Below are 26,023 nucleotides of genomic sequence, written 5' to 3' on the forward strand. Positions count from 1 at the left end.
TGAAATTATTATTATTATTATAAAAAAGAGAAACCGCCTCACTATTGGTGCCAAGAAAGGATTTTGGTGTCTAAGCATCTGGCCTCTGGGAACCAATGAGCTGAAGAGTGGCATGAGAGTCTATTTGCTGGTTGGTTTTTTGAAACCAAACTCGGTGCATTTAAAAAATTAAAATTAAAAAATGCAAGACAACCAGAGGCTAGAAAGATGGCTCAGCAGTTAGTGCTCATTGTTCTTGCAGAGGACCAGGGTTTGGCTCCCAGCTGCCAAGTGAGGCAGCTCACAGACACCAGTTAACTCCAATTCTAGGGGATGCATTGCTCATTTCTCAACTTGGTAGGGACACACACGATGAAAACAGATTTGCAAGGCTGGAGAGCTGGCTCAGCGGTTAAGAGCACTGACTGCTCTTCCAGAGGTCCTGAGTTCAATTCCCAGCCACCACATTGTGGCTTACAACCATCTGTAATGGGATCTGATGCCCTCTTCTGGTGTCTGAAGATAGCTACAGTGTACTCACATACATAATAAAAATAAATCTGAGAAAAAAGAAATAGATTTGTAAAACAATATGAAAAAGATGGCTTTAATTCCAGCACTTGGGGCGGGAAGGGGGGGTGCAGAGTCAGGAGAGTCTCTGTGAGCTCAGGACATCTAGGACTAGGAAGAGAGATACTATTATCTCAAATAAATAAGTACATAAACAAGCAAGCAAACATATAAATAAAGCAATGCTAGACAAGAAAATTTGGACACACAGAAGTGCGACTGTGCCCAGTATAGGTTTTGCTTGCCATGTAGCCCGAAGTTAGTCCATGGGATTGGTTATTTCCTCCTGGAAACCTCCATCCACAGCTTGGCCACAGCAGAGTCACTTGCCTGTGTTTGGGTCACCTGTACTTCACAGCACTGAGCTTGTATTCATGCTCACACTCCACCTACTGGTGAGCTGGAGACCTCTGGGAGGGGGTGAAGAGGGTAGGGCCCAGCCTTGTTTTTGATTGATGAATGGTTGGGCAGGGGCCCAAATTCCCAGCTTGCTCTTGGACCCACTTGGGCATGCTGCCACTAGGCCTGGGTCTCGCCAGCAAGAACCTGTGCAAACTGGAAGGCTTTGTCTACTCCATACCGCATCTCTGAGTATACATACTGTCTCTACCTGGGAAGTAACTTCTTCCCTCAGCCTGAAAGAGTCCAATTTACCAGCCTAGGGTGATGGCTACTTTTTCTTTTGAATATGAAAAGCACCAAAGAAGTTGGCATTGTTTCTTTTCTTTTCTTTTTTTTTCTTTTTTCTTTTTTGGTTTTTCAAGACAGGGTTTCTCTGTATAGCCCTGGCTGTCCTGGAACTCACTCTGTAGACCAGGTTGGCCTCAAACTCAGAAATCTGTCTGCCTCTGCCTCCCGAGTGCTGGGATTAAAGGCGCGTGCCACCATGCCCGGTGGCACTGTTACTTTTATTGATGGAACCTTAGGACTGGCATTCTTGGCCCCATGGACTCTTCCACTGCTTTCAATAAACAATTAGTAACCAACCAATAAGCAGACAAAACACAGGGCACCTTATCTTTTCATCCGAGCTGCTGCAGGTGGCCTGCCTCAGTTTACCCTGCGGACAGCCTTCCAAACCTGAGTGCATGTCCTGATTGCCCAGGTGGTGTTCCTCTGAAGCCACTGCTACTAAGGTGTCTTGGATGGTGTCTTAGTTATTGCTGTGATGAGACACCATGACCAAAATGACTCTTGGAAAGGAAAGCATTTAATTGGGACTGGCTTACAGTTTTGGAGGACCATTATCATCATGGAGGGAAGTATGGCAACAGGCAGGCCGACAGCATGCTGGAGAAGGAGTGGAAAGTTCTACATCTGGACTGGTGGGTAGCAGGAAGACTAGGTCTGTCTTGAGCTTCTGAACTCTCAAAGCCCATCCCTAGTGACACACTTCCTCCAACAAGACCACAGCTACTCTAACAAGGGCATACCTCCTAATAGTGCCATTCCCTGTGGGGACCCATGGGGGCCATTTTTATTCAAACCACAACAGATGAATAAAGTAACATTCCAGGAACTTGCTGGCTTGTTAGGCACATGGTTGTTCTCACAGAAGTGATACATAGGTCAGCGCCCTCACTCTTGGGGATTCACCTCCCCGGTTTCTTTATTCCTTCCTTCCTTCCTTCCTTCCTTCCTTCCTTCCTTCCTTCCTTCCTTCCTTCCTTCATTTTTCTTTCTTTCTTTCTTTCTTTCTTTCTTTCTTTCTTTCTTTCTTTCTTTTTATTATTGATTTATTTTATGTATATGAGTACACTGTTGCTGTCTTCAGACACACCAGAAGGCATCAGATCTCATTACAGATGGTTGTGAGCCACCATGTGGTTGCTAGGAATTGCACTCAGGACCTCTGGAAGAGCAGTCAAGGCTCTTAACCGTTGAGCCATCTCTCCAACCCCACCTCCCTGGTTTCTGACATGCCAATTGCCGTGACTAGAGGTTAACTCACAGACCTGCCTTGGCTTCTATTGTCACCCTGTTGACCCCTGGGTACCTGATTTCCCACTCTGTTACTGTCATGAGTCAATCCCATGGGTCTTACCCTGTTTGGGATTACCAGGGAGCAGCCCTAAGAAGCAAGAGAGGGATGTGATGAAATTGAGGTTTAGGAAGATTAACAGCAATTAACAGGGAGGTCCAGAGTCAGCAGGGTCATCTAAAGAACACTCACCTTAATGACATCGTTCAGGGGTGTAGCTAAGGCAGCTGTTATCTCTTGTAATTCCTCTGAGAGAGGATCTGAGGACCAGGCTGGCTGGGCTGGTGAAGGCTTCTCTTCCTGTCACATCTGGCATTTCAAAGGTGTGTAATTACCATTTGAATGAAAACTACTGGAGAGGAGGCAAGGGCTTGGGACTCCTGTTTCTCTGGGTGGACTGAAGCCAAAGAAGTGAAGTTAGAGGCTGGAGCCCTGAGGAACGGAAGCTGCTGTAGCGCACGGAAGGGGGAAAGAAGCTGCCAAGAACCAGACTGGTGGCACATACCTTTAATCCCAGCACTCAGAATGCAGAGGCAGGTGGATCTCTGTGAGTTCCAGGACAGCCAGAACTACATAGTAAGACCCTGTCTCAAACACAAAACAAATAAGAAGACCCAGGGTCTGGTTTCTGGTTCAGTGAGAGAGACAGGGGTGGGGTACGATGCTGGATTTGCATTTGGGATATTGTTCACGCCTCAGGTTCATGTGACCAAACGGAAATGCCTGGCAGTCAGCTGAATGCTGGTACCAGGAGGGCATCCAGGGGTGCAGGGAGAGTAACATGTGTGCACCTAATTAGCTCAGGTGTAATAGAGTGTCAGAGCAGAGCTTACTAAATTATCCAGAGGAGCCAAAAGAGACTGCAAGAATGGGTGGCCCGGGATGGGCATCACTGGGGCAGAAGGAGAAACGCAGCAAAGGGTTGGTTAGTGTCTTCATTATAATTGAGGAAAGTTGGGCTGGAGAGATGGCTCAGTGGTTAAGAGCACTGACTGTTCTTCCAGAGGTCCTGAGTTCAATTCCCAGCAACCACATGGTGGCTCACAACCATCTGTAATGGGATCCGATGTCTTCTTCTGGTGTGTCTAAAGAGAGCTACAGTGTACTTATATATAATAAATAACTAAATCTTAAAAAAAATAATTGAGGAAAGTTGAGCAAAGAGAGGAGCTGCAGGTACACAGGTGAGAAAAACAAAACAAAAACCAATCGAACCCCTAAAACCTCAGCACTAGGTGAGTGCTGACCGCCACTGAGTGGGGTTCGCAGAAAGCGGGGCTCCAAGGGTTTGAGAGTCCATGAAGCTCTAAGGACAGTTCTTGGCACGATTAGTTAATCTTGGATTTCCAGAAGTTTTGTTTTTTGAAACAATTATCTCCTGTAGTTTTGCTGACCTCCAACTCCCTGTGTAGCAGAACATGACCTTAAATTTACCCTCCTGCCTCTACCTCCCAAGTGCTGGGATTACAGGCAGGGCTCATCACACCCAGCTTTTTCAGTGCTGGAGACTGTATGTTAGGCTAAACTACATCCGGACCTCCTGACCATGATAATGACTGATAAGTGCTGAAATGCAGCTAGACAGCTGGAAGAACACTATCCTTACTCTAGATGTCCACCAGGGGGCGCCGGGACTCAGGACTCCATGGTACTTTAACAGTATAGGCGCTGCTGACCTCAGTGGCTCTTCTGGCTCTTAATCCAGCGCGGCAGAGGAGGCAGGCATGTGGGAGACACTGGCAGCAAACCAATCCTCTCTATGCCCTAGTAAGGTTTTGAAAACTGAATGGCCCAGGGGCGTGTGAACAGGACCTGCTGAGCAGCTCTCCCGAGAGCCCTGACCTAGTGATAGATGAAGACACAGGCTGCTCTTGGTTCTGAAAGGGCATGACATGGGTTCGCGGATGTTCCCATAAATATGGAACCTTCAGAGTTCCTCCCTTCACCTCCCAATCCCCTTCCTGACTCCACAGCCTTTGCTTTGTCCAATATTTTCTCTCTGATACCAGCATCTCAGTTCCCAGTGACCTCAGTTAATACTTGTTCCAGGCCCAGGGTATAAAGACATCAATATCTGGTCTCTCTACTCACTTTCAGCAAGCACCGTCCATTTCTGGTAACATGCTGGAACCACCTGGGGAGCTTTTAAAAGCTGCAGAGAAGGACGGCAAGACAGCTCTGGGAACAGAGGCAACGCTTGGGGAACCCACAACTTCCCGAACGTATATGATAAAGTGAGAGAGCCAAGTTCACATGTTGACCTTTGACCTCCATGTATGTAAAATTGTGCACACACACACACACACACACACGTACAAAGAAGCCGTAGACGTGAGACGTTGAGTTCAATCTCAGATGTACCAATTTAATAATGCTAGTGTGGGCCTGTCTATCAGTAAATTTGTGGGTTTTTTTTCCATGATATGAGCTGGAAAAATGGCTCAGCAGTAAGAGTATTTGTTGCTCTTAGGCAGGACTCAAGTTCAGTTCCCAGTCCACAACCATCCATAAATTCAGTTTAAAGGGCTGGAGAGATGGCTCAGCAGTTAAGAGCACTGACTGCTCTTCCGGTGGTCCTGAGTTCAAATCCCAGCAACCATATGGTAACTCAAAACCATCTGTAATGAAATGGGATGCCCTCTTTTGGTGTGTCTGAAGACAGCGACAGTGTACTTACATATAATAGATAAATAATAAATCTTTAAAAAGAAATTCAGTTTAAAGGGATCCAACACCCTCTTTGACCTTCTCAGGCATTGGGCACAAATGTGGTGCATACACATACACAGGGCAAAACCCTTGTGCACATAAAATAAATAAATCTAAGAGAATTAAACATAAAAAATGCATTTTTTCATGGACCTACCTGAAAGTATGGTGAAAATGTAAGGCCTCATATTCTCTTTCAACTGGCTGAATCCAAACCCACCTCTCCACAAGATGCCCATGTCATTGAGAGTTGCTGGCCCAGTATATGTACATTTCATTTGCTCTTAGTTGTAGGATTATCCATGTCATGGCAGGGGCTGTCTGAAGTTTTTCACTGTGGCCTACAGAAGGCAATGGATCTTACACCAAAGTGCAGAACACACACACACACACACACACACACACACACACTGAATCCATAATGTCAGAAAAACAATATGCTCACTACCTCTGATACACTCATCCATTCCACAGACATTCTTGGCGTCTGAGTTGTGTTAGGCAGTAGTCCAAGTGCGTGTGCATAGCACAAAAATTCCTGTTGTGGTGGAGTTTATTGTCTCCTGGGGTGGGGAAAGGAAAGCGTCAGGAGGTCAAAAATAAGCCATGAATGTAGAAGGCATGCTGGAAGGTTAGTAAATCTTCCCTTATTAAACAACATCTTGAGGAAGGCACCGAGGGAGCTGGATAGGTTCCAGGACCCGGATGTGAATAGCCTTCAGAAAAATTCAAGCTTTTGAACTTCTCTGGATCCATTTTTGTACATTTTGAATTATTTAGATTTATTATAATTTTTTATTGTTGTCATTTCGGTTTTTCGAGACAGGATTTCTCTGTGTGTCACCGTGGCTGCCCTGGAGATCATTCCAGCCTCAAACACAGAGATCTGCCTCTGCCTCTGCCTCTGCCTCTGCCTCTGCCTCTGCCTCTGCCTCTGCCTCTGCCTCTGCCTCTGCCTCTGCCTCTGCCTCTGCCTCTGCCTCTGCCTCTGCCTCTGCCTCTGCCTCTGCCTCTGCCTCTGCCTCTGCCTCTGCCTCTGCCTCTGCCTCTGCCTCTGGAGTGCTGGGATTAAAAACATGTGCCACCACTGCACATTTTGTATTTTAAATCCAAAGTAGAAACAAGTTCTGTTTTGGTATTTTAACTGTCATTTGATTTTTTTTAAAGGGGGAGGGGCTGGAGAAATGGCTCAGAGGTTAAGAGCACTGGCTGCTCTTCCAAAGGCCCTGAGTTCAAATCCCAGCAACCACATGGTGGCTCACAACCATCCGTAATGAGATCTGACGCCCTCTTCTGGTGTATCTGAAGACAGCTACAGTGTACTTAGATATAATAAATAAAATCTTTAAAAAAAAAAAGCCGAACTAATATACACTGGATTTAATTAATCTCTGGGTGGTAAGCTACAGTAGTTGTTGTAGAACTTTGCTCTAGTCAAAAAAAGTAAACGGGGAGCTGGGCGTGGTGGCGCACGCCTTTAATTCCAGCACTTCGGAGGCAGAGGCAGGCAGATTTCTGAGTTCGAGGCCAGCCTGGTCTACTAAGTGAGTTCCAGGACAGTCAGGGATACACAGAGAAACCCTGTCTCGAAAAACTCAAAAAAAAAAAAAAAAAGCAAACGGGGCTTAGTGGGGTGGGGGTGGGGGTGGGGAGGTGGGGGGGTGGGGATGGGGACGGACAGAGGCAGCCACAGCAAGGGTAGGGGCGGGGGGGGGCGGGTGTTGGCAAGGAACAAAAACACTCAAACCCCATTGGAATGATTCCATAGCGTCCTGAGTCTTGGCTGAATATCGTCTGCAGGTGAGAGGCAGGATGCCTGACACCCCTGCTTTGGCTTCTTGCTCACCCCGCAGGGCAACTGTCTCACAGTGGATATTCTTTAGGGAGCCACCAACACCACCCTGGAGCAGGTTGGCACACTCTGTTTCCAACGAGACCTGACAGGCCCTTCTCCCCGCAGAGTCAGTCACTCCGAGGTAAGCAGCTCTCTCCTTAAAGTTCCAGGTCTGGAAAGAGTCTCAGGCACCTGAGTCCCCGAGCCTTCAGCTTCTAACCTGAAGCTCCTTTCCTTCCTCCATATGCCATGGAGGAAAAGCTCCTGGCTGGCAGAGCAGTCCCTAGCCACTTGAACTGCCATCCTGGGATGATATGGAAGACAGAGACGGCCTTAGAGAAATCTCTGATTGCGGTTCCAGCACTAAAAGCACTAGGGCAGGATGGAACGCAGACTTCCGGCTCCCTCGGATCGGAATCTCCAGACAGCCATGCACTGGGAATGGGTGAGGGCCTCGGGTCTTGCTCTCGAGGGCAATCAGATGAGAGCGGGGAGGAGAGAGGCAAAGCTCCCCTAAGAATTCGCCTATCAAGACCTTCAGGATGGACTTGCTCTAACTCCCCTTGTTCTGTTTGACTTGGAGCTTGATTTACTGGTAGGAGCATTTTGGCCAAATCCGTTGTTTGCATCTATTGACCACGAAAATCTCGTTAGACCCCGTGTTTTCCTGCAGCCTGCCCCTGCATTGACATTGTTTTATTGCTTGAGTGGTTCAGAGAATGGATTATACAGTCAGACACTTGGATGTGATTTCTGGCTCTGCGACTGGCGACTTGGAGATTCTGGAAAGAGCCATTTAGTCTCTCAAGGCTTCAGTCCTATCGCTGTACACTGAGACTGTGAATGTGTGTGTGTGTGTGTGTGTGCTATTGCTACGGGTGACAGGGTGACAGGAGAACAAGGAGAGCGTAAAGCCACGCACGCACGCACGCGCACAGACTCTGTGAATCTTAGCCACTGTCGTTACTGAGGCAAACAGTACAAGGGAGGTTGGTGCACTGAACCCTTTTTTCCCCCTGTGCCCCTCTCACTCAAGGGCGAGCTGCGATGCAGAATATTCACTCCTCTGCTCCCAGGCAAGAGAATGGGCTGTATGAAGTGATTCAGCACGTTTCTCTGCTCACCTTACAGAGCAAGCCACCGTGACCCAAATCTGCCAAGCTTAGGCTCTGGGTGGCTTATGTGGCCGTCCTATCTGCTCACCCCTCTGGCCACAACCTTTGGTCCCAACGAGACTCAGAAGTCAAGGGTTGAAGGGGGGAAAAAAATCAAGTTTATTAAAATGTTTACCCCCAGGAGACGAGTGGAGGGGCTACTGTCCCCCAAGATGACTAAGTGCACAAAACACAAAAGCACTCTTATTAATCAATTAATTGATTAATTAGAGACAGGGTCTCTCTGTGTAGCCCTGGCTGTCCTGGAACTCACTTTGTAGACCAGGCTGGCCTGGACCTCAGAAATCTGCCCGCCTCTGCTTCCCCAGTGCTGGGATTAAAGATGTGTGCCTCCATCTGACAAAAAGGAGCTTTTATAAGTCTGGTGTGGTAAATGAGCAGAAAGAAGTCTTCCTCATCCAGGGCCAGCATCTTTTCCTTTCTTCCTATCTTTCTTTCTTTCTTTCTTTCTTTCTTTCTTTCTTTCTTTCTTTCTTTCTTTCTTTCTTTCTTTCTTTCTTCTTCTTCTTCTTCTTCTTCTTCTTCTTCTTCTTCTTCTTCTTCTTCTTCTTCTTCTTCTTCTTCTCTCTCTCTTCCTTCTTTCTTATTCCCTTCCTTCCTTCCTTTCTTTCTTTCTTTCTTTCTTTCTTTCTTTCTTTCTTTCTTTCTTCCTTCCTTCCTTCCTTCCTTCCTTCCTTCCTTTCCTTTCTCTAGCTAAGCTATGTTACATTTGACCTTGACTGCCTGGGGTGAGCTCCTGTAACTTTTTTTTTTTTTTTTTTTTTTTTTTTTCCGAGACAGGGTTTCTCTGTGTATCCCTGGCTGTGAGACAGGGTTTCTCTGGGTATCCCTGGCTGTCCTGGAACTCACTTTGAAGACCAGGCTGGCCTCGAACTCAGAAATCTGTCTGCTCTACCTCCCAAGTACTGGCTAAATTCAGACTCTTATTCCAGGACTTGTTCTCACTTGAATTTATTAATCGATGAAACCTCCTAATTTTGAACTTCATTTTTTTTTTTTTTGAGTGTGTGTGTGTGTGTGTGTGTGTGTGTGTATGGACCAGGGCCCTTTAAGAAGGCGGAGCGACCCCAGCGGGCCCCACCCCCTAGGGCGGCGCAGGCGCGCGCGGGCTCTGAGAACCCGGCTGGAGGGCCGCCGGCTCGCGGGGCCGCAGCACCTGCGGCGCGGCGCCGGGGTGGCCGAGGTCGAGTGTGGGCGGCGAGGGCGGGACGCCGGGCCCGCTTGGGGCCGAGGCGGAAGCCGCGGGGCGGGGGCGCGCAGGGCAGCACCATCTGGAGGGGCGGGAGCGCGCGGCCTCTGGGGGGCAGGCGCGTGCGCGGCGCGGCGGGCGCGGGGGGTCGGCGGCGGGGGGCGCAGGAGGAGCGCGGCGGGCTGAGCCCCGCGCTGCCGGAGCAGCAGCCGGCGCGCGTCGGGCGGCTCAGCTGGGGCCCGCAGCTTCTTCGCGGGCTGAAGCTCGGCGTGGAGGAGCAGGGCGGGGTGGGTCCGGCCGTGCAGGAGGAGGGCGGCGTGGGGCTGGGGGTGCAGGAGCGGGGCGGCCGCGGTCACGAGCCTAGTCTGGGGGTGGTGTGGGGGCCGCCCGACGCCGCGGACTGGAGGCGCCGGGCGCGCTGGACGGGTTCGGCCGGCGGGCCGGTGGCGCAGGAGGAGGGCCTGGGGCCCCGCAGGCAGCAGCAGGAGAAGGGGGGAGGCGGCCCCGCAGTGCAGGAGCGCGGCGAGGCCCGTGCCGGGGTGCAGGAGCGCGGGGAGGGCAGCCCACGCAGGCTTCTGCGGCAGCCAGAGGAGCTGCCCGAGTTGGCTCACGGCCCCTGCCCGCGCACGGAGGAGCTCGAAAGTTCGGACGAGCGCAGCTGGGAGAGCTGCAGGCATCTGGGCGGGGAGGCGGTGGTCCTTGGAGCATCCCTAGCGAGTGGGGACAGACTCGAGCTGCTGGGGAGAGCCAGGCCTGTAGGGCCCCGAGGGCCTGAAGGAGAGGGGCGCCTGGGGGTGCAGGAAGCAAATTGGCTGCCCGGGGTGCAAGAGGGCCAGGTAGTGTGGGCTGTTCAGGAGACGTATCTGAACGGTAAAGGGTCCTCAGGGGGAGAGGGATTCCAAGAGGGACACAGGACCCGCAGGCGCAGACGGCGAAGGAGGTGGTAATCGGCAAGCTGCCTTCCTTGCTGGCATCAGGGTTGCTCTAGTGCCAAGAGTAATGCAGGAAGATGTAGGGGATTGGGGAGCAGAAGAGCGCTGTGAACCTGACCTTTGGAAGATATTGCTGGAGGGTAGGCACTGGCCTGCAAGATCCTTTCTGCTACCTCAAGTCTGAGCATCCTCGAAGCAGTGTCTGCCTGGGGACAGCTGGAAACTCAGGTACGGATGGCCAATATTGTTATCGGAGTTGATATGATTAGAAGCATCGGAGAATGGGTTCCAAACATCCCTTGTCCTCTCTAGTTGACCAACCTGGGCATCACCCCTCACGAACACACACATACACACACGTACGCACGCACGCGCACACACACACGCAAGCACCCACCACATATAATTGTAAGTAGCAGCTGCTGTAGTGGAGTAGTCACCGCTTTCAAGTCTAGACTGGATGTGGAACCATTTGAGTGGCTGCCTGGTATAGGCAGAGGGAAGAGAAGGCAGGATAGCCCCAGGGACTAAGTCATCCCCTTCACCTATCTGCTGGTGGAGGTAGGTGTGTCTCTGTGCAAGCTGTTGTGCAACCTGCATCACCGGCCTCAAGTCCTCCCGAAAGGGAAAATGGATAGTGTTGCATTAGCCGCTGTGCCTTATCTTGTAGTCCTGTTGATCACGTGAGTGTGGCAGCCAGTAGTGACTTGGGCACGAGCCTGGCCTGCGCCTTGCCACACGGTTTTGTCACGGTTGATTATGCTGTGGGCCCAAAGCCAAGGATGGGTAGAACTGCAGAGAGCAACTGGTGAGGTCTTCATTTCTGAATGGAATGGGAAGGGAGGTTGTACCAGCGGCTGCTACCCATGCCTTGACCTCACTCTAGAAGCTGGCAAATAGAGAAGCCTGTGGTATCCTATTAAGACCTCCTCACCTCCCCGCGACCGTGGCTCCTTCTTGGCGCCGCCTAGAGGTGGAGCCTGCAGGCCAATGGGTAGATTTGATTTCTTGTTGGCATATGAACCCACCTCTTTCCTGGTTCAGGTGGTCTTGGTTGACAGCTTACAGCCTCTGTCTTTATTTCCCTAGCCGTGTCAAAAGTTCTTGCACTTCCAGCCCACCTGTGGGATGGATCCAGAGTTACTGTCTCAGAGCCTTCACCAGGAATATCTCTGCCCTAGCCTACCGTGTGCCTATGAGTCAGATGGACTCCCATACCCGGGTTCTGAACAGACCTGGGTGGAGATAGGGTTCTCCTGTGGGGGCAGAAGAAGGGGTAGTGGTGGCTTGAACTGCTGGAGGAGCCGGTTTGCCGACTCTGGCAAACCCAACCCGTCTTTCAGCTTTATCCCGTGCCAGTCACATTGTCTCTCAAACATTCAGACACCGGAAGTTTAACTGCTGTGTCCACGGTGCCAAGCTCTCCTGGAATGACCAGAGTGGTTCTGGCTCACTGGTTTCAGTGGAGAGAATTCTGCTCTCAGCGCATACATAAAGCATACACCTTCACACTTCCTTTAGGTTGCCTTGCCTGCACTTTAGGATGAACAGGAGAGCAACTGGTCTGCTCTTTGGGACTCCCTGAGCTTGCTGTGCCTAGGAGTTTGTGTAAATGGAAGTCAGTTAGTGACCTTTTAGAGTCTGGCTTCTCTGGAGCAGCATCCCTGTTTCACATCTCCCCCGTGTAGTATCGTGTTGCATGTATCACATTGGTTCATTCCCAGTCATTGTCAGCGGTCTCTTATGTGTGTGTCACTCGGATTTGGTATTACAAGCACAGCTTCTTTGAGTGATTGTGTTTGTTTTTTTGTGGATATTGGCTTTTATTTCTCCCAGGTAAATTCTTAGGGCTAGAATGGATGGATTATATTTTAGATGAGCATTTTAACCTTTAAGGGACTTCTAGACTTATCACATAACCCATATTTACAATTAAATAAACCAGTTAGAAATAAATTTAAGTAAAAATATATCTCTTTTTCAAACAAATAGCTGAGCCGGGCGTGGTGGCGCATGCCTTTAATCCCAGCACTCGGGAGGCAGAGGCAGAGGCAGAGGCAGGTGGATTTCTGAGTTTGAGGCCAGCCTGGTCTACAAAGTGAGTTCTAGGACAGCCAGGGCTATACAGAGAAACCCTGTCTGGGAAAAAACAAAACAAAACAAAACAAAACAAAACAAAACAAAAAAACCCAAAAAAACAAAAATCATAAAACAAATAGCTGGCTTTGGTGGCATGTACGTAGGCCGAACTCCTTGGGATCTTGGGGCAAGAGACCAGGAGCTAAAACCCAGTCTGAGCAACAAAGCAGGACCCCAGCTCAGCAAACAAAAAGCACCCCCCCAAAAACCTCAACTCCCTCCCCAAACCTATAGGACAGACTGTCTTTCAAAATGGTTGAACAATTTTATACACCTATCATGCATTGTTTTGTGGTATCTTTAACTTTAGACATTCTAAGAGGTCGGTGGCATATGACTATGGCTTTAATTAACACCCTGAGTGACTAATGTTGGGCGTCTTTTCATGTGCTCATTTGCCAAGTGGGTGTTTCTGATAGGGTATCTGTATACATTGTTTACCCATTGTGCATCTTTCTCATATTGTTTTAAAGGATTTCTAAAATATATTAAGATTATAAATCTTATGAAGTGCGTGGTTGTGTATGCTTTCTTGTAGTTTGCGGCTTGCATTTTAACCATCTTCTTTTTCCTAGTTTTTCCCTTCACTGTACTCTGCTGTTGTTTTGACTTAGTTTTATTTACATTTATTTATTTATTTATTTATTTGTGTGTGTGTGTGTGTGTGTGTGTGTGTGTGTGATGCCAGAGAAGAACTTTTGGGAGTCAGTGTTCCTCCATGATGTGAGTCTAGGAACCCAATTCAAGTGGTCAGGCATGGTAACAAGTGAACCATCTTGCTAGACCTTTTTTGTCTTTTATTTTGAGAGAGGATCTTATGTGTCCCAGACTGACTTCAAACTTCCTATGTAGCTGGCCTTGAACCAATCAGATGCACATGTGGTCAGAGACAGCTCTCCAGAGTAGGTTCTCTGGCCAGCTGTGGGATCTAGAAATGGAACTCAGATTGGCTTTCAGTTCTCAGGCCTGCCTGGGTGCCTGAGTACCACACACAGTGACTTTTTTTTTTTTTTTTTTTTTTTTGGACAGGGTTTCTCTGTGTAGCCCTGGCTGTCCTGGAACTCACTCTGTAGACCAAGCTGGCCTTGAACTCAGAAATCCGCCTGCCTCTGCCTCCCAAGTGCCCAAGTGCTGGGATTAAAGGCATGTACCATCACTGCCCAGCTACACAGTGACTTTTGAAGTCCTGAAACCTCTTGAAACTGACTTAATTCTAGCAGTTTTTAGCTTTTCTGGAGGATCCACTTTCTCGGTAGTCTCAGGGTCATTGACTAGCAAAAAAACAGTTTTATTTTTCCTTTCTAACCTCTGTCTGCAATCTGTTTCCTTTTCTTGTCTGTTCATTACAGCTACATCATCTGTCATAGGAGAATGGATACCTCAGTGTTGATCCCTGAGGGAAACACTTTAAGTCCTTCACTGTCAAGCATGCTGTAGCTTGTAGGTATTTCATGTACAAATGCATCGGCTGGAAAACTCTCCTCATCTGCCTGTTGATGAGAGGTGTTTGTTTGTTCTTTGTTTTCTGTGACAGGGTTTCTCTGTGTAGCCCTGCTGTCCTGGAAGTCGATTTGTAGACCAGATTGGCTTCAAACTCAGAGATCTACCTACCTCTGCCTCCTGAGTACTGGGGTTAATCAGTATATGGTTGGTTGTTGGACTTGAGGCTTTGTGTCGGTCAGTGGAATTTCTGTTTTGATCTGTTAACATGAATTACATAATAGTATATAAATATGTACCACTTGTAAGTAATTTGTTAACTTTTGTTTTTGTTTTTGTTTTTGTTTTTGTTTTGAGGTTGGGCATCTACAACCCAGACTGGCCTTGAACTTGCTAAATAGCTTAGGCTAGTCTTGGAATCTGCATAGCCTCCTGCCTCAGCCCCTGCTTCCCTAGTGCTGGGATTATAGGTCTGCACTCCACGCCTGGGTTGCTAAGCTCTTTTGTGGAGTCAGGCATAGTGTTGCATGTTGGTAGCCCTGGCACTCAGAATGGAGGCAAGAGGGCTGGGCACTCAGAGTGTGCATCTTTTACTTTCTGTAGTTTACTGTCAAGTGATGTTAGAGTAAGAACCTGAAATGATATGCCATCATTTCTCCTCTCTTTGAACCAGTTATATTACAAAACCCATACCACACTGGCACTGGTTCGTTTAAATAAGAACCTTAACTTCTAAGCTACAATGAGTAATAATAAAAATAATAATCTCAATAGTTACTGCTGAGAGCGAGCAAGCACTCTCCTGGAGTGGTAAGTGCTCAGCACCATTTTCTTCCTACCCCCTGGGTGGTCCTTCCCCAGTCTTGTCAGTTTCTTCACGTGCTGAGAGCCATGCTCAGCAGATTCCTGAGGGGACCTTTGGCAGAGATCTCTGGGGCTGCTTCTTTTCTAGTGCTCTGAATTGTAAGCACTGTACCTTCCCTGGGGTTTCAGCTCCGTCTTCTCAACTTAGGACATTTTTTCCCCTCTTTCGTCTTGGAAAGCTAGCTGCCCCTTATTCTCTTTCTTCTTAGATTTTATTTATTTTTGTGTGCATTGCATGAGTGTTTTGGCAGCATGGATGTATATGTACCACATATGTGCCTGGTGCCCAACAGGGGCCAGAAGGAGGTGCCTGATCCCCTGGAACTAAAATTGCAGACAGTTGTGAGTTGCTGTGTGGATGTAGGGAACTTGACCCAGGTTCTCTGGAAGAGTGGCCAGTGCTCTTAAGTGCTAAGCCATTTTTTTTTGTTTGTTTTTGTTTTTCGAGACAGGATTTCTCTTTATAGCCCTGGCTGTCCTGGAACTCACTTTGTAGACCAGGCTGGCCTTGAACTCAGAAATCCACCTGCCGGGCTAGCAAGATGGCTCAGTGGTTAAGAGCGCTGACTGCTCTTCCGAAAGTCCTGAGTTCAAATCCCAGCAACCACATGGTGGCTCACAACCATCTATAACGAAATCTGATGCCCTCTTCTGAAGTGTCTGAAGGCAGCTACAGTGTACTTTCATATAATAAATAAATGAATCTTAAAAAAAAAAAAAGAAAAAAGAAATCCACCTGCCTCTGCCTCCACCATTGCCCGGTTGCTAAGCCATTTTTTTTAACCCCACCCCCCCTTTTTTTTTTTTTTTAAAGATTTATTTATTACATGTAAGTACACTGTAGCTGTCTTCAGACACACCAGAAGAGGGCGTCAGATCTCGTTACAGATGGTTGTGAGCCACCATGTGGTTGCTGGGATTTGAACTCTGGACCTTCGGAAGAGCAGTCGGGTGCTCTTACCCACTGAGCCATCTCACCAGCCCAACCCCACCCCCTTTTACAAGAGGATTTAATTAAAAAAAAATTTTTTTTTTTTGAGACAGGGGCCTTACTTTGTATACCTGATTGGCCTGATATTCACTTTATAGACCAGGCTAGCCTTGAACTCACAGAGATCCACCTGACCCTGCTTCCCAAGTGTCAGGATTAAAGGTGTGCAGCACTATTCATGACTTTTAGGTTTTTTTTTTTTTTTTTTTTTAACTCATTTGACACAGTTACACAAAGAAAAATGTACTCCAACTCCATAATAGAACCATATTACTAAACACACAGCAGGGGCTAAAAAGCAGAACTGTAGAGCAGGTTCCAGGATTCAATGCAAAAATACCCTGGGCAGAAAGGTTTCAGGCTTCTAACCAAATCAGATCAGTATTAAACAGACTTCATTTTTCCTTTTCTCTCTTTCTTCCTTCCTTCCTTTTAATTTTTTTTTTTTTTTTTTTTTTGATATAAGGTTTCTTTGTATACCCCTGACTGTCCTGGAACTTACTCTGTTGTTCAGGCTGGCCTCAAATTCAGAAATCTGCCTGCCTCTGCTGGGATTAAAGGCATGACAGACTCTTTTCTTTCTTGACAGGGGTCTCCCTATGATGTAATCAGCGGTCAGGAGATACAGCTCATCATGGGGCTGGGGAAGGTATGGTGGCAGGCAGCTCCTTCCATGGTAGCAGGGCTGTATGGTATGGCTCACTTCTCATTTCAGGAAGCAGAGAATACCTGTGCTGGAGTCTGGGCTGTAAATCCCCCGTTCCCCCAGCTAGCCCCATCTGAAGTTCCCACAGATTACCAAAACAGCATCACTAGCTGGGGACCGTATACCAGAACACTTGAGCCTGTGGGCCATTTCCTGTTCAAACCATACTTCCTCCTCTTGATGGTTTTGGTAGCACACATCCTGTGTAGCTTCCTGAAGAGGAAGCCTTTGATAGTACCCATAGCAGGCTATGCTTAGTTGGTGGTTACATGAATAGAGAGATCTAGGTCAGAAACTGCTTCCCTTCCAAGTCTTGAGGGTGTGAGCCATTGTGTTTCAGGTTTCATAGTTTGCACTTACTTACATGAGTTATTTTATCATTGTGATAAGGACATAAGGAAATCAGCTTGAGGGAGGAAACGCTTGGAGAGATGGCTTCGGTCTGGGCTTGGATAGCTCCATGGCTTTTGGGCCTATGGTGAGGCAGTCTGTAGCTGCAGAAGGGCATGGCAGGGCAATGCTTGGAACTTCCTGGAGGTAGGAAGTTAGACAGGAAGGGGCAGGTGTCAAAAGCACGTCCTTAGTGACCTGTTTCCTTTTGCCAGATCCATCCATGGCTTGCTAATGGCCTCAGATCGTGACTCAATCAAATAATTGATTCATTGACCAGGTCAGACACCTCATGATCCAGTCACTCTCGGTAACACCAAAATGCCATTGACCACGCCTTGACCATGAGCCTTTCTGAGAACACTTCCTATCCAAACCATCAGAGTGTTGAGTGTTGAAGTTTAAAGTCCTTTGCTGCATGAAGAGCTGTTGAAACTATACTGTCCCATTAGCTAATCTATAGCTCCCTAAAAGATGTCTCCTTCCCAGAGAGCCTCGACTCACTGAAACTTAAAAGTCACGTTTAAAAGAAGATTGTGTTTTGAAAGGTCGGGCTGAGTATGGGAATCTAGCAAGGGAAAATTCTCAGAATAAATTCCTTCTCCACTCATGTTAATGAGACTTGGGATTTAGAACGATCTGAACAGTGAGTAGGTCTACAAGCTGATGTTGATTTTCGTGATGTGAAGATGTATTTTTTAATGGATTGGCTAGGCCAGGAAAAACGACTGCAACAATTAGAGGTTTGTCTAGAGCTGTGGTTCTCAGCCCAAGTTCAGATCCATCTAAAGAGGCTTCAGGACTGATTAGACCAATTTGATTAGAATCATACGGAATGGAGTCCAATGTTGACATTTTCAAAATGCCTAGATGATTTCAATGCTCAGCTGGATAAAGAACTAAGAGCTAAGAGATCCTTGTTTTCAGATGGTATTTTATGGACCAGTGACCACAGCATCTCTCAAGAGCTTGTTGTAAATTCAGACTCTTGGACTCAGCCTTTATCTTTGAATTCAGAATCTGCATTTGTGGCTTGTGTGTACATTAGGTTTAAAAGACAGTGGCCAGTGGAGCATAGTGGTGCACGCCTTTAATCTCAGTGCTTGGGAGGCAGAGGCAGAGCAGTCTCTGAGTTCGAGGCCAGCCTGGTCTACAAAGAGAGTTCCAGGACAGTCAGGGCTACACAGAGAAACCCTGTCTTGAAAACAACAACAACAACAATAACAACAAAACAGTAGCCTGTACTTAGAAATGCCTGCTGTGAGCCTGCCTGCTATTTGGGGTGGATATGGATGTTTTCTCCTTTGTCTGCTCTCTGTGTGTGTATGTGTGTGTGTGTGTGTGTCAGTATACATGATTTGTCTGTGAATGTGGATGTTCACATGCTTTGCACATGTAGTTCATGTGTGAAGAGTAAGGGACAACCCTAGTTTTCTACTTCATTTTGAGCCAGTGAGCCAGTGCTACTTGCTGGCTTTAAAGTGGGGTTGTGTAGATTCTTAACACACACACACACACACACACACACACACACATACATATATATATAAATAAAATTTTTTATTTATTTTTATTTTTTGGTTTTTCAAGACAGGGTTTGTCTGTGTAGCCCTGGCTGTCCTGGAACTCACTTTGTAGACCAGGCTGGCCTCCAACTCAGAAATCCGCCTGCCTCTGCCTCCCAAGTGCTGGGATCAAAGGTGTGCGCCACCACTGCCGGGCAGATTCATACACTTTATACAGATTCAGGTTCTTGCACTTTTGCAGCCATCTCCCTAGCCTAGTCTGCTTTCTTACCGGTGATCTTAAAACAGTACATGCATGCTGTGATGGCCCATGTGTGGCCATTAGAAGATAGCTTGTGAAAGTTGGTACTCTTCTTCCACTGTGTTTCCTGGGGATCAAACTCAGGATCTAACCTTAGGTGGCAGGCTTGGAGGGCAGGCATGAACCGTAAGGGCTGAGCCTTCTCGATAGCCCAGTTTTTGATACTTTGTTTCCTTGGTTTAAACACAAAAAACGGCCCTTGTTCTTATTTTGTGGATACATTTTATCAGTTCGAGCATATTACTGAGAATTTTCTGTCTGAAATTTTCTTCTCCAGAGCCTGTTTTTTCCCCCTCCTCAGTTGCTTTTTTGCTCTCCCAAGTTAGAGGCTTTATTTGGTATTTGATAATTTTTGTTTTCGCTTCTAATCAAGGAAGACGCTTGTGAGGCTGTGTGGTGCTGGGTGGATTGTTGACCGTTTTCTGTGGTGACTTGAATAGGCCATTTATTGGAAGCCTCTAATTTGAGTGTCTATATCTTTCTTGGCTTGCTTGGAGTCCAGACATCCCTTGTCTTGCCAGCAGGGAGCCCCCAGGTTTCTGGAGCAGGAAGAGAAGGGAGCTGTGATCTTGGCATTTACTGTGTGATCTCCCTGTCGTCAGTAGAGCCTCCTGGGATACTGTGCAGAGACTTAGTGTGTTTCTCTATGCAGACAGAAGGGCCTCTGCAGGGTAGTAGAGGGCCCGTCACTTGGAGTTTGGGAAGATAGTTAGTTCTTAAAGTTAACTAGCCATACTCTTGAATTTGAGCATTTTTAGCTTTCTCTCCCAACACCTCACCTCACGTGGGATTTGACATTCACTGACACTTTTACTATTCCCAGACTCTCCTGGGGCCTCAAGCCTGCAGTGGTGCCTGTGTACTAGTTGCTGGGGCTTTGGTCGGAAGGGTGTGGGCAGTGCACGCTGCACAGCTCTGGTGCATCTTTGCTATTGCTCCTTTCCTCACCCCTCGGCCAGGGCTCAACAATAGGCCACTTCAGCTCCAGGCTCTTGCTGAAGGAGTGGGGGTGGGCAAAGCTAGAGTCAGAAGTAGGCAGGGTGGCCAGCTGGGTGGCTCTACCCTGCCCTGGAAGAGCTCTGGCAGTGGCCGGCTGCATTCTCCTCTTCCCCCTCCTCTCCACACACACACACACACACACACACACATCCTTTCTCACACACACACACACACACACACACACACCCTTTCTCACACACACACACACACACACACACACCCTTTCTCCTGGAGCCAGTGATGGGTTTTGGTGCTATGAGGGTGCCCTGGGCAGGGCAGTGGGTGAGAGATCTGCAAGTTGATATCCAAGCCCTGGTGTAAAAGTTTGTGTCACACATGGGCTAGACAGCTACGGACATTTGGCCTTGGTCACACATTGCTGGGGTGTTGATAGGAGGAAGACAGAGATACAGGACCATGATAGGATGCTGTGGATCTCAGTGTGCTTCTCTTTAGCTGGAGGAGCACAAAACAACTTCATGGTCCCATCGAGACCATCATGTGGGTGCTTAGTGCAGGCTGAGGAGGCAGAATCTCCCCTCTGAAGTTGAAGGGGATTCACCGTGAAAAGGCTTCCATTCTTATGACGCTTCTATTCCTGCTTCTGTACCCCACTCTTCCCCTGGCACTCTATTCTCCCTTCCCCAGTTCCTCAGGAAGTCTGGGATGCCTCATAGATACAGGCGTCCATCTGGTCGACCCATGTGGCAGTCTGAGCCCAAATCTGGTTCCCTGTAGTCCAGTAAGAAAGCTGTTTTATGCCGGGCGGTGGTGGCGCAGGCCTTTAATCCCAGCACTTGGGAGGCAGAGACAGGCGGATCTCTGAGTTCGAGGCCAGCCTGGTCTACAAAGTGAGTTCCAGGACAGCCAGGACTATACGGAGAAACCCTGTCTCAAAAAAAAAAAAAAAAAAAAGAAAGAAAGAAAGCTGTTTTACACTCTGCCTGTGTTGTCCTTGGGTAGGGCGAAAGTAATTGAAATGATTGACAGCCCCTCTTTCCATAAAGGAATTGTCTTCTTTGGATTGAAAATAGTGAGGAGCAACAGGGCCTGGTGGTACACACTTTTAATCTCAGTATTTGGAAAGTCAAGACAGTCAGAGTTTGAGGCCAGCAAGGGCTGCGTCATGGTAGGGGGAAGATGATCTGACTTGTTCCTGGTGTCCACTGGGCAGCCAAGTGGCAGCAGCTCCTGGGGAAGGAGGCTACCTTTCTGTCTACGCTGTACCTACGCTGTCTGTCACAAAGGCTGAAGTCCTTCTAAGCTCTCTTTATTATATATATCTCTTGCTGGATTCTGGCTATTTACAAGGCACCAACCACATTAGAATTCTGTGCTAATGGTTATCACAATAGAATTATGCAATTACCCAAAGAGTTACACAAATAATAACTCTTTAAGGACTGGAATATACTATTTTTTAAATTTATTTATGTGTTATGGGCGTTTTCACTTGAATGTCTGTCTATGCACAATGCACCACACCAGTGCAGTGCCCACAGAGCCCGAAAGAGGGAGTGATAATCCCTGGGACTGGAGTTCTAGACACTGTTGTAAGTAAGCTCATGTAAGTGCTAGGAATTGAACCTTCGTCTTTTGGAAGAGCAGCCAGTACTTTTAACCACTGAGCCATCTTTCCAGCCCCGAGATGAATAATTTCTAAAAATACTTTTGGCTCTTCCATGCAAGTTTTAAGTTTTTCTTCTTTTATTTATATGCATTCCTTTAACAACCCAGGGGTGTTGGTGGAAGCAACTGTTCGAGGATAGAAGTGGGAGCTTAGAGAAATGATAGCATTTGATTAGTGTCTTAAAGATATATAGGAATTCATCTTGAAGGCTAGGACACAGGTATCACAAAGACCTTTCCAGGGTAGGTGGGAGGAGTGCTGAAGAGGTTAAAGTGGTGACTGGGTGGTGACCTGGGGTGGTTGGTGTGTGTGTTTGCCCCAGGATGCTGAGCAGGTATTGGAGTAGCTACCAATCAGGAATAGTGTGGCATCCCAAGCAGGAGGTGACGGGCGGGCGGGTGGCACTCTAGGTTGGGCTGTGCAGATTAAGTTAACCAGTGCTGCATCCTGCGGGGACTGCTCTGTAAATTTTGACCTAGGAGTGGGGACAGTAGGGTGGCAGTTGAGGACCTAAGAGTGAGGAAGCGGAACCCCAGGGGGTTAATCATTCTTTGTGAGTGGAGGGAAGGGTGTGGTCTGAAGTCTTTAGAAATTGCTGTTGGTAGGTAAGGGAGTGCCATTTTCCTTTGGGGTGTGGCCACGGGTAAGTAGCTCTTGTTCCAGTGGATGGCCTCAGACCCTTGAGCACTTGGGCAGCATTGGATTCCGTGGGTTATAAAAAAAATGACAATGCAATGACAGAAATCAAAGACGTACAGCAGCTCAAAGAGTGAGTGGTGCTCAGGAAAGTGTGTCGTAATTGTAAAGACAAACCAGCCTAACGTTCGGAAAATACCACCGTGTGTGCTTTAAAAGGTTCTCTAGTTCTCTAAGTATGATTTCCTTAATTAGATTTCCAGTAAAATATTTTTTTAAAAAAATACAAGGATGATGGTGACGAGGTTTCAGGGTGACCTTAGTCTGTGGGCCCGGTATCCCTAGGGAAAACAGCTCAGCCTGGCCCAGCCACAGGACCTCAGCCTCCTTGGGAGTGAGTGGGCCCCTTGTCTTGAAGAGGGAGAGGGTGTGGGCAGCCCTGGTGTGCGACTGAATCACTCCCTTCTCTTCCTTGGCCTCTGGCCAGCTGCCTTCTCAGACCAGTGATGTCATAACACGCTGACCTGAAGGTGTGGGGTTGCTTGGTACAGTTCCCTCTGGGATGAGGTCTTGAGGGGAACCAGCCTGGCCTTCATTCAGAAGCCTGGGCCCTGCATACATAGAGGTGAGTGGAGCGGGCCGACGTGGTGGGGTGCATATGAGAGGTGGATAATCCCGTGTTGTAGCTTGGGGAGGAGCTGTGACCTCCACTTCTTTGCCGAGATGTTATTCCTCCTGTGGTTACCAGAGGAGGGAAGCTTGCTTGTTAGGTTGCCATATATTCCTAAGAATATGGTAGGTTGTTTTGGAGGGGAAAAAATCGTCTTGGCTGGAAGTGGCTTGTCACATCTACTTCTCTGTGGGAATTTGTGACTTCGCTGTTGCTGTTGGAGAGAGAGAGCAAGGTGGGCTGGCGCCTTTTAGCTACATGGTATGGAGAGATAGAGGAGAGATTGACGCACAGTGCAGGTGCTTGTGTGGACTGGGTCCCCAGACCTCAGAGGCAGTTTGGGTTCTGTGGATTTCATGGCAGTATAGTGTTGGAGGTGAGCTGGAGAAAGCAGGGAGGGGGAATGGTTTTGAACCTTCGTTCAGCCCGCCAGGGCAAAACAGGATGGGCGAGTCACACTCAGCCTGCTCTCGCATCAACCCGCCAGCCTTGGATCCTTGTAGCTGTTCTGAAGACTAATGTCTGTCATCGCCATGGCGAGATACCAAGGCTTCCGTACAGATTAGAACCCAGGACCTGGCAGAGCCCTCTCCCTGCCACAGTGGCTCCGAGATGGGCGGTGTGAAGAGGAAGCCTGCTGGGAACTCAGTACCCTCCCAGAAACCCTGTCCTTTGCCTTGGGATAATGGCAGGAGTTTCTAGACATTTTTTTTCTCTGCCCTGTCCCAGGAAGGGGGAGTGCTTAGAGCTCAGCTGAGCTCTAAATACTAGTTGGAAGGAGTCAGAGGATGCCTCAGATGCCATAGGAATGAGAAGGTGCATGGGGTGCGCGCGCACACACACAACACACACACACACATGTTACCTTAGGGCCCTGAGGGTTGGCGGGAGAGAAAAGCCTCTGCAATGGCACTTGCTGACTGGCCGTAACCTCACCCCAGGACTCACTGATGCAATCTTTCCCAGCATGTGTTGAAGTGACCTCTCCAGCAGTCTAGGCTCTCCAGTTCTGAGGTTGGCCGAGCTCTCTCAGTCCCAGGCTCAATGCTGTTTTGAGAGGAAAGGTCCAGGTCTGGATAGATGAGGGCAATGGGCTAGGCTGGGCTGGGTCTGTCATCCTGCCCGTGAGGGTTGGCATGGCGGTGGGGGTGGGGGTGGGGGGTGGCTTCCATGAGGAGTGGGTTAGGGAGCTACCAGTTAGAACTTGTAGGCTTGCCCACCAGGTTGGCGCCAAGTGTTCTTGGCGTTGAGTAGGTGGGTGCTGAGGGTAATGGAGGAAGATGTTTGAGTCCCCAGGATTGGTCGGATGGGCTCGGTGAAGTAGGAGATGAGTGTCTGTGGTTTCTTAGTTAACCCTCATATTGTATTGTTGAGCATCAACGTGTTTGGATGCTGGTGGTCCTGGAGGCGACCTGGGGTTCAGAGAAGCAGTGGTTCTGAAATTAGAGTGGGTGGAGCCTCGCTCTGGCTTCCTAAGGGTCGCGGCTGGCACGGCTTGCAGGTTAGGTGCCTGAAGGACACCCCTACACTGAGGAGAATAGAAGCTAGGGAGGGGGCTGAGGTGGGGAGGGAATGCCTGTAAATTCAACCAGAGGGGAGACTGATAATCTGCTGGCTGTGGACCTGAGTCTTTAGAATTCATGCAGGTGCCAGGATTGGAGCCTTTCCAGCCTAGGCGCTTTAGCAGCCCCTCCCCTCCTGAAAGATGCTCGAGGCCCGCCCCCCCCCCCCCCCACCTCCCGGACGTAGGGCAGTGACGCTGCGGGTGCTGCTGCTGCCGCCGGTGCGGGTGGAGGGGCGGGGGCTACGGGCAGCATCGCTTTCCTCCCTGCCCCAGTGGTGGGACTTCGGGCCCAATGGGGGAGAGATCTGCTTACCAGCGCCTGGCTAGGGGCGAGGAGGGACAGCAGGTAATGGGGATAGCGAGATACGTGGGGCTCCGGCCTCGTCATCTGCTGGTGATCCGTGGGCCCAGCTCTGCTCTCTGCAGCAGGAGCTTCTGAAGAGTCCAGGGTGCCTGCGCTTTTTTTCCTCCCCGGCCCACTCCCAATCCCTAGATCTCTGGGGCCAGGAGGCTGGGTGCAGAGTGGTGTGTGTGTGTGTGTGTGTGTGTGTGTGTGTGTGTGTGTGTGTGTGTGTGTTGAATATGTCTGAGGTGATGGTGGTGGTGAATTATTGATGCTGGTATCTGACTCAGTAAGCATGGATCCCTAGGGGCCCAAATAAGCCGCCCTTTAGGCTTTCGGCGGTGCAGTTTAGGAGCCTAGGACACACAACTAGTATGCAGACTCACTCTTCTGTGGAAAGAAGCTGTGCCTTAGGGAGGCACATTAACTGGCCGTTGAGTATGTGTATCAATGTAAACATCCCCGTGTGCTTTCGAAAAAGGAACCGTATTCACAGGGCTGCTTCCTTTCCCTTGGAGATCCAGCACTTTCTTTCCTAGCCTCCAGAGGGCAGTAGCTGTCAGGAGAAGGGGGAATGTGCCTGGGAATTGAGAGGCAGAAAGGTCAAGGCTGTTTTCCCTGGGGAGAAAGAGGCCCAGGAACTGTTGCCTGCTTTGGGGTAAGCTGCCAGGTCGTTTTATTTAGATGTCTGAGAGTTCAGACATGGGGTTCTTGGTGGATTTGAGGCATGCATTTTTGGGGTGCCTAGAGTTTTTAAATTGGCCAACCTAATCAGCCTCAACTTGCAGTAGAGGTAATAAACCTGATTAATTTACTGATAACTCCAGGCTCCTAGGTCTGATGGATAGGCTGTAGTCTTCTCCAGCTTGAGGGTGTGGTCAGCTAACCTGTGAAGAAAGACAGTGTCCATAATCCTGAGTCTGACCTCAGTCCTCACACTCATTATTTGCTGAGCCTTGAAGAGAGGCTGTACTTGACAATCCACACTCTTTGTATGAATAATGTCAGTGGGGAAGGGCTATTGCTGGGAGGCCCCCTCCCCCAATTAGAATAGGAAATGGTTGTCTTTCCAAGTAGAGAGTTCAAACTCTGGAAGAGATCCTGGAAATAAGAGTCTGGGATGCTGACTCCCCAAAACTTTCAACCTCAGCTGCCTCCCTCGTGAGCCAGCTGTGTCTCCCTGAGCTGGCAGCCAGCTGGATGGGGACAGACAAGAAAGCAGTATACAAGAAACAGGGGCTCCTTAGGCATGGCTGGGTGTGGGGAGCTGGGACCTGGGGAGCAGAAAAGAACTTCCTGCAGCTGTCAGGTGTATGTGTGAGCTGTAACAAGAGGGTGTAGAGCAGCTGGCACTTGTGAGGGGCATAGGGACCATTTGTCAGCTGTAAGAATATGGGGGCACACAGGAGCTTGACGGAGTGCCTCCAGATCCCTTAAGCTGAGGCTGTTGTGTGT

General features: G+C 48.7%; 1 protein-coding gene across 8 annotated transcripts in view; it reads left to right on the forward strand.

Moving 5' to 3' along the window:
* The first annotated feature begins 9,587 nt into the window (after nucleotides 1-9,587).
* Nucleotides 9,588-26,023, forward strand: part of Tnk2 (tyrosine kinase, non-receptor, 2) — a 39,395-nt gene continuing 22,959 nt past the window's right edge. For 3 of the 8 annotated variants that reach the window (XM_017317066.2, XM_011245946.1, XM_030249176.1), the window contains exon 1: nucleotides 9,588-10,597. Coding sequence is in view for 3 of the 8 variants with exons in the window: in XM_006522335.1 (XP_006522398.1) it covers nucleotides 24,518-24,571 (54 nt within the window). In the remaining 5 variants the exon portion in view is untranslated. Of the gene's footprint in view, nucleotides 10,598-24,418; nucleotides 24,572-26,023 lie in introns of those variants that run through there. The other 5 variants (NM_016788.3, NM_001110147.1, XM_006522335.1 and 2 more) reach the window with 3 other exon arrangements.

Source organism: Mus musculus, chromosome 16 (genome assembly GCF_000001635.26).
Source record: "Mus musculus strain C57BL/6J chromosome 16, GRCm38.p6 C57BL/6J".
NCBI lineage: Eukaryota > Metazoa > Chordata > Mammalia > Rodentia > Muridae > Mus > Mus musculus.